The 9112-nt window shown below is 42.4% G+C and overlaps 1 protein-coding gene across 1 annotated transcript in view; it reads right to left on the bottom strand.

Annotated features, from left to right (window-relative positions):
* Oxnad1 (oxidoreductase NAD-binding domain containing 1) overlaps positions 1 to 9112 on the bottom strand; it is a 39445-nt gene that overhangs the window by 11765 nt on the left and 18568 nt on the right. The window contains exons 5-6 of the mRNA XM_013022104.1: positions 7662 to 7768; positions 6260 to 6338 (exon numbers count right to left, since the gene is read on the bottom strand). Of these exons, the coding sequence (XP_012877558.1) occupies positions 6260 to 6338; positions 7662 to 7768 (186 nt within the window). The remainder of the gene's footprint in view (positions 1 to 6259; positions 6339 to 7661; positions 7769 to 9112) is intronic.

Genomic DNA, 9112 nt, shown 5'->3' with positions numbered 1-9112 from the left:
GGCTAGCACTCTACCACTTGAGCCACAGCGCCACTTCCGGCTTTTTTCTTTTTGCTTATGTGGTGCTGAGGAATCAAACCCAGGGCCTGAGGCATGCAAGGCAAGCGCTCTACCACAGAGCCACCTTCCCAGCCCCCCTCAATATAATCTTAAGGAACAAAGAAACAAAAAAATCTGAGACCTATAAGAGATCTAAGGATTTTATTATTGATTTTTAAGTTCCCACAAAGAAAATCTTAGATCCAAATGGTATCACTTGTCAATTTTACCATTTAATACCAATTCTTTGCAAACTTCCAAAAACACAAGTGCACCTTCCAACTCATTCTAAAAAGCCAGTAGTACACTGATACCCAAACTAGACAGACCAATATCCCTTCTAATATAAACACACAGATCCCAGGTACACAAAATGAATGGATGTAATAACACTTAGAAGACTAAAAGACAAAGCCCACACAATCATCTTATTGTATACAGAGAAGATACTTGCTAAAATAAAACACACTTTCATAATAAAAACACTCAAACTTTGAAAACTGAGAAATCTAATCAGGAGCATCTACAAAAGACCCATGGTTAATACCATACCTAATGGTGATAGGCTGAAGCTTACCTCTAAGAACAAGAACAAGATAAGGATGTCTATTTCCACTTCTACTGAACAGTGCACTATAAGTTCAGGCCAAGGAAAATAAAAGAATGAAACAAAAGTCATTCAGACTGAAGATACAGATGACATAATTTATGTATAAAAAAACCGAAGAGATGATAGTTATACTGGTATACACTTATAATCCCAGGACTCATAAGGTAGAGAAGGAAGATCATGAATCTGAGGCTGGGAGGTTTGGCGAGCAGCACAGACAATTGGGAACTCAGTGTGTATCCTAGGGCTGGCTTTGAACTCAAGAGTGCTTAGATTAATAGCATGCACCAGCATGCTTGGCTGTAAAATCTTTTGTTTATTTTGTTTGGTTGGTGGTTGTGTGCGTGTGTGTGCACGTGTGTGCGCACACGCCAGTCCTGGGGTTTGAACTCAGGGCCTGGGCACTATCCTTGAAGTTTGTTAAAGCTCAAGGTTAGCACTCTACCACTTGACCACATTGGCTTTTTGGTGGTTAATTGGAAATAAGAGTCTCACAGACTTTCCTGCCCAGTCTGGCTTCAAACCATGCTCCTCAGATATCAACCACAAGTGTGAGCCACCAGTGCCTAGCAAAAATGTCCTTTTAAAATTTTTTTTAAAAACACACACTTTTTTCAAAAGGCAACAAAAACCCATTAGCCAAACCCATTGCCAAACTTATATAAGTTGACATGGCCTTAATCTAGAACTGGTGAATTCTAATTTTCAATGCTTTGTTTTCAGTGACTTATAAGAAATGCAACAAACTGGGTCACTTATCAAGAAAAGAACCTGGCACATAACGTTCTAATTATCATGTCTAGGTAACTGAAAACATCCATTCTAGGGGTTTCTCTGCCACCAGAACAAAAGATTTCTGTGTCTATTTGTTTTCCTATAAATAAGCTTAGATATAAAGTTCAAGATTCTCTTAATGATTTGATTCATATCCTTAAGGTACACTTAAATGCCGGGTGCTGGTGGCTCATACCCATAATCCTAGCTACTCAAAAGGATGAGATTTGAGAATTGTGGTTTGAAGCCAGCTGGGGCAGAAAAGTCCCTGTGAGATTCTTATCCCCAATAAACTATTCAAAAAAGCCAGAAATAGCACTGTGGTTCAAGTGGTAAAGTGTTTTCCTTGAACACAAAGAGGCTCATGGACAGTACTCAGGCCCTGGGTTTGAGCCCCAGGACAGGGTGGATAGGGGGAGGGGGGGATACTATCCTCTATAGCCTCAAATATTCACTATTTTTAGTCCTAAAAAAGGCCTGGTGAAGTGGCTCAATTGTTAGAGTGCTAGCCTTGAGCACAATGAGGCTTAGGAACAGCACCCAGGCCCTGGGTTCAAGCCCCACAACTGACAGAAGAAAAACACAAAACAAAAACCTTGGAAGTGGAGCTGTGGCTCCAAGTGGTACAGCACTATCCTTGAGCGAAAGAGCTCAGTGACAGAGCTCAGGCCCTGAGTTCAAACCCCACAACTGACAACAAACAAAAAACACAACCAAAGGGGGGGGGCAAGTCCTGGATTGGGAATGTAGGTCTCCAGTCTATATTTATTTATATGCATTTGCCTCTTCCCCGTGAATACTTTAGCTTCCCTTTCATTTTAGGCAGGGTAAAAACTTAAGACTACAGTTCAAATTTATTAATAACACAGCTGCTGTATGCTATCAGACAGGAGGTATACAAAATCACCACTATCATCATTATTTCCAGGTCTTAAAAAAAAAAAAAATCAATGAACTACTTTCCCCTGCTTCATCTCCTGAACCACAGCACCCCCTGCTGATCAATGCTGATTACTACTCTTCTAAGATAAGTAAAAGCAACTCTCTTAGTAACTTTGGAAAATTACCTTCAGAAGAAAAAGGGCCTCTTTCATTAATAATAAATAAATGAAGTTATTTTTAAAGCCCTGTATGAATGGACTTAAGAAATATGCACTATATACATTTCATAAAACATCTCTTCAAGAAAGAATTAGGCTTTAAACAACACCTTTTAAAAATGCCCATTTGGGGCTAGAAATGTTGCTTAGTGGTAGAAGGCTTGCCTAGCATGCATGAAGCCCTGGATTCAATTCCTCAGTACCACATAAACAGAAAAAGCCAGAAGTGATGCTGTGGCTCAAGTGGTAGAGCACTAGGCTTAAGCTGAAAAGCTCAGGGACAGTGCCTAGGCCCAGAGTTCAAGGCCCAGAGTTCAAGCCCCACAAAAAAATTTAAAAAATAAAATAAAAATGCCATTTTAGCCAGGTGCCAGTAGTTCATGCCTGTAATCCTAACTACTCACGAGGCTGAGATCTGAGGACTGTGGTTTGAAGTCAGCCTGGGCAGAAAAGCCCATGATGCTTTTAGCTCATTAACCACCAAAAAGCAGGAAGCGGAGCTGTGGCTCAAGTGGTAGAGTACCACCCTTTAGAGAACAAGTTCAGGAATAGTGCCCAGGCGCTGAGTTCAAGCCCCAGGACTGGCACACACACAAAAAATACACACTTGTAGGTACCTAGTGTGAACACACAGAACTGAGAAGTCCAGCTGTAGAGCACAGCAGCACACTGATGTCCAATGAGTTCACCAGGCAGCCAGGTCCTGTCACAGTAGACCAAGTGCCTGGTGTTGCGCTCACCCACAATGGACATGCAAACGGTGGCCAAATGATGAAGTTGTACTGTGAGATCCCAATTTAGTTCTGTGCCATGCTTAGAGCTCCTTACTCCCTCACTCGCACAAACCCCATGGAAAAGTTCCTGCCTCCCATGTGCAGCACCATGGAACTTGTAGGAGGCATAGACACACACACACACACACACACACGCACGGATGCACACACGCACGCTGAGGGCTGCTGCCCCTACCTACTCTAATGGGAGAAAAGTTAGGAAACAAATACAATTAAAATATATAATAAAATCTGCCTACAGTCGAGAGTCAGGGCAAAAGGAAGAAAGCAATTCTACCACAAATGGAGGTTTAAAACTTCGCACAAGGATATGCTGTGAATCTTAAACTCACAAATTGTAAGCCTGGTGGCGTCAGAAGTTCATGCCTGTAATCCGAACTGTGTGTGGGTAGGTAAGAATGGGAAGACAGCAGTTTGAGGCCACAGCAGGGCAGACAGGTACCTGAGACCCCTTTTCAATCCAAAGCTGGGTGTAGCAGCACACACCTAACATTCCAAGCTACATGGGAGGCTGACTGGGAGCATGGTGGTACTAGGCCAGCCCAGGCAAAAAACAAAAACAAAAACAAAACTCACAAGATTCTATCTCTATGTAGTGAAGCTGGACACAGAGGTGCACCTGTGATCCCAGTGATGTGAGAAGCCATCAGGTGCACTGAGACCCAAGTGCATGTCCAGTTCAAAAAAACACAACCCAGAAAACAAAAAACATGAAGAACAGGGCTAAAAGTATGTGGCTCAAGTTGTAAGGTACCTGCAAGTGCAAGGCCCTGAATTTAAGCTTTAGTAGTGCCAAAACAACAACAACAAAATCCACAGTGTAATGGAAAACCAGAGTCTGAAGAGCCAGGGGATGCAAGGCTTTCTCTGTGTGGTCATAGGAGGAATGGTCCACCACTTTTCCAACAACTTCACTTCAGAGAACTAAGAACTGCAATCTGCCCCCTTTCTGGGTCTCACCAGCACAAATGATGTAATTAGTTAAGTACTAAAAAGAACAAAGTAAAACCAACCTAACCAAGTTAACATTAGGCACTGTGATAAACACATAAAATATTCCCAAATATGGGAATACAATTGCTTCTTCTTCAAAGATCTGAATTCTGATGCCTAGGGAAATATGGAAGATGCTCCCATTCTAGAGCTAGCAGGACGAATGCAAGCATGTGAGCTGGGCAGTCTCTACACTCACAACAGTGTAGCCACTACAAGAGACGAGCACCCAGTGCCGTACTGGAACATACAACAGCTACCCACTGCACAACCTTTCCACCCCCAGGCAGGTAAAGCCTGGCAAGGTGAAGGGTAGGCCCTACCAAGGAACAAGGTAGCCTTTTAGTAAGAGGAACCCAAGAGCTTTAGCTCTACCCTCATGAGAAATGTTTTGAGGTAGTTTCCTTTATTGGCCTTTCCCTCTGGACTGGACTGCTTGACATCTCAGAACAGGTTTCTCAGGTCAAGCACCAGTTCCCTATGAAGGGCCCAGTACAACACAGTGCAGCACAGGTAGATCCTCTCCCCCCTTTGCCCCCCCCCCCGCCTCCCCACCCCTAGGTCAATTTTTGGTCTAAAAGTGAAAAGTGTCTCCATGAGGACCTGGGCCAAAGCTCTACTCATGAACAGTATCTGTCTGTTTACCCAAAAGTTAGATCTGGGACCTCATTCTCAAAATGAGAGGAGGCCACAGGTGAGGAATTCAGAGGTGTGAGGCCCTGGCCCAATTAAATCACCCAAGCACAGCCTGGAAGTGATCCTTTCCTTTATCCCTAGTGGCTCTCAACTCATAATACTAATTTCACAGACTGCCTGGCAGCTACATCCCAGCTCCCTCTCACCTAATCCTCAGTCTTCTCCAAAGAATCTGAAGCACAAAGCCATCTACTAAGAACACAACATGAGGGGACATCACCAACCTAAGAGAAATGGCCCTCCTGTAAACCAGAAGGTCAAATACCAAAAGGAACTCACAACCCCTAGAACCACATGGTAAGTCAACAGTAATGTAAGAGGTTCTTAAAAGCTGCTTTTTCTGAAAAGCACCGACTACTTACTTGGGTCCATGAAACAACCACAAGCAGAGATAAAGTTTGGCATTCTTACCTCCATTATTCTTTAAAGACTTTTTATTAGCATGTATCAGTTATATAAAGGGCATTTCCAAACATATACATAGGTGGTGAATATTGATGAAGCTTACCCTAGCCCTCCTCCCCTCCCTGCTTCATATATGTATATATATACATATATATGTATATATGAAGACATATATATGTGTGTATATATTTATATATGTATATGTCTTTGCCCTAAGCCATTCTCCAGCAGCCACCTAGCAATCACCTTGGAATATGGAAAGACCAAGACTGTTCCATAATATCTTTATGACACACCAGGCAATTTCATGACTTGCTTATTTGACCAGTGAAGGCAGCAGTAACAACTTCTCCAGAACCTCTCCAGAAACACGCACTGAAGTAACACTCAGCCAAGACATACTTTAACCAGGACTGTTGAATAATTATCCATGCCTCTCTCCTTCTGCCCCCAGTTGTTTACTTAACCTAGAGCTCATCTCTGTACCTAGAAGACAGCTGAAGATGAAGTAAAGTGTTTACTTGGCCTCTTCCAACAGTTGTAAGAAATTTCCTTCTCTGCCTTTCACTATCATCATCTCATTTTTTGTTATATTGGAATGAATGGCCAGACCTGACATTTGAAATCTCAAGAGTTTGGGCCTATACCTAGTTTCAGCAAGGGTTAAGGTTTTTAAAAGGAGAGTGCCAAGGGCCAAGGAATGAATGCTGATACACACTAAGCAGGGAAATGGTTACCACTAACCAGCCATCAACCACAATCTCCTTCCCATCTTACCCCTGAAGCCAGAGCTGTCAGGCACTCACTAAAAACAGGGCTACCATCAGTGAAAGGACAGATCTACTCACTGGGATGGGCAACATCACACCAACCCTGGTTGTTGTTTTTCTCTTGAGAGCACTGCAGGACCCATTTCCATACACACCACTAGGGAAGGACATTATTCTCATCAGGTTATTGCAGCCTGTCAGTGCTAATACACTCACAAGCACACTAGAGTATCTTTTTCCAACCAGGATATTGGGGAAAGAAGAATTCAGAGTTGAAGGTTCAGAGACAATGCCATGCACAGGACACAAATGCTCCATCGGAGGGAAATAAGGGAAAAAACAAAACCATATCATTACAATTAAAATTTCTACTTTTCAATATAATAACTGCAAAACCATTTTTGAAGGGGTAAATGTGTTGCCCACCCCCTAAAACTGCCAAAATGCATTTAATATGTATCACTGAACATGTGCAAAGATTGCAGTAAATTGCTTCACAAACGCAAATTATTGCAATCAGCATCTTGTTTTCTAGTTCTAAATTCAAAGGCAAACTATTAACACAAGACTGCTAACTCTTGCTATTATCACACATCCTCCTCCTAACAAAACCACATTTCCAGATGGACTGCCAAAATTAGTCAAGTGACTCCTAAGAAATACTATGGAGACTGACAAGCCAGAAATTCATTTAGGAATGAATGCTTTATTTAAATAAAGGCCACACACACCCAAACACACCTTTCCTAGGGAAATACAAGCTGCTTTATTTATAATTCTACTTGAATTGCAGCTTTGTGAGGCCATTGGGAGGAAGTGGGACAGCTGGGCTGTTAGCCTGTCAGCATACTGATTAGTCCTCAGAGTTGAAAGGGACACACTTGTGATTTGTGGAGGGGTGCGTGGGGCTGATTGAGGAATCCTGACAATAAATTAAGCAAAATATTTTAAACTCAACCCAGACAAGGTATGAGTGACACAGGAATTCAGTGGAGAGGATGGTCAGTCCTGTAATGATCTATCAGGTTATTCTTCTTTCAGATTGCTTTTTCTACTCTTGATTAGACATAAAGAAGACTAATTTTTAGAAACATACGACTCCCCAGCAACACATAACTCAAGCAGATTAGATTATTGCAGTGCATTCCATTAGCAAGCTTTCCTGCAGAACGCAATTATCAGAGCTGTCGGTTCCATGGACCAGAACTAGCTGCTTTGTTTGAAGCTGGAAAATTCAAAGCAATTTTCATATATGACTGAGAGGAACATGGGCTCAGGCCAAGAAAGGAGACACATTTTCCGTGATCACCATGAATGAAAATGACCTAGATTCTTCTCCCTTGGGGAGTCTAGAGGGTGGGGGACATGGAGGCAACCCAGCAATGAAAGGTAGCCTTAGAAGTTCTTTCCAGAAGAAAACATAACCACTTCTGATGGCACCTTCTTAAATATATATCCTTGGGAAAAGGATGTTACTTACCACTGACCAGCTTTAAAGGAAAAATCTTGATCAGCAACAAGCAAGTGCAGGCTCTTCACTGATGGTGACTCATTGGCAGCTCCACACACTTTAGCTGCAGCTACGACCTAGAGCCAAGGTGAACCAGGGCTCAGGTTAGTGCATGCATAGCAAAGGGACAAAAGGGGCTTTCTGGGAACAACTGTGATTATTTTGAAATCTGTAAAGGTAAGAGTTTTATAAACCTGCCAAATCACCAGGTGAAAATTTTAATTAACTTTTGGAAAGATCTGCTACAATACTAATCTTATTCTGCATAAAGAGGGGCTGTCTAACAAGTATACATCTAACAAATATTTGCCCTGTGACATGCACTGTGTTGCCATGTACTGGGTTAGGCTCTCTAGGGAGAGCTGGGGACAAGGGGGAGGAAAGAGCAACCTGCCTGGCCCCTGACTCTCCATCAGCACTAGGCAGAGTATGACCACTAGTGCTTCTGAGTATGGAAGCTACACACACATGACAAGCTAACTGCAGAAACTAAAGTAAGCACTTACAACCTTTTCCCCAGCAATTTTACAGGGTAGCTGTGTCTATTGACTCACAACAGAACTGGATTTGTACTCATGTCTTTGTTTTCTATTCTTTTTATTTATTGTATTGTCCAAAACATAAACCATTCACAACCTTGACAGAACATAAAGAGCCCTTCCCTACAGAGAGTGTGAGAGCACTACTGTCATGATGTATCTGCTTTCTATTGGGAGGACTAAATGAGAGGTAGATGCAAAACACTTCTAATGCTATTTCCCATAGTATTTATTACATGTTTGTTATAATGCATTTGATTGTGTTGATCAGGCCTTACAAGCACTCATTTTATATTATGTACTTCACTTCAACATTAGTATTTGTGCCACCACAACAATGCTGCTGCACAGCACCTTGCCCACAGAGCACTAACTCATCGTCAATGACCAGGAAATGTGCCGTGTGATGGGCTTGTAGCTTGTATACTTTCTATCCCACTGACTACTAACTGAATGCAAATTGTCTTAAGTATTTTTGAAATCCTGCCTTCTATCCCTGCTTCTAACTGAGATGATGAGCTTGACCTTAGCCTACGAACCTTCCCTTCCCTTTTCCCTGAAGCTTCTCTTAACCTACAGGATACCTGGCCTCTGCTCTTCTGCATCTTGTCCTCCCCAGGTTGGTCAATGTGGTTGTGAAAACCATATTCAACATCCAGTGTTATTTCCCTCTTCCTGATCTCTCTGAACTTGGACTACCCATCTGAAGTATTCTCATTGCCTGAGGTAGCTGACTCTGAACTCTTCAGATTCCCTCCTGCCTGTCTGCCCTAGTCCTCCTCCTCTTTTACCATTCCTTATCCCATTTCCTCAATGGAAGACTTTGCTAACCTCACCCTCAACACACACACACACACACACACACACACACACACACACACA

The sequence above is a fragment of the Dipodomys ordii genome, unplaced genomic scaffold (assembly GCF_000151885.1).
Source record: "Dipodomys ordii isolate 6190 unplaced genomic scaffold, Dord_2.0 Scaffold60, whole genome shotgun sequence".
In the NCBI taxonomy this organism is placed as follows: Eukaryota; Metazoa; Chordata; class Mammalia; order Rodentia; family Heteromyidae; genus Dipodomys; species Dipodomys ordii.
The sequence above is the reverse complement of the archived record's forward strand: the minus strand, read 5'-3'. Positions and strand labels throughout refer to the sequence as shown.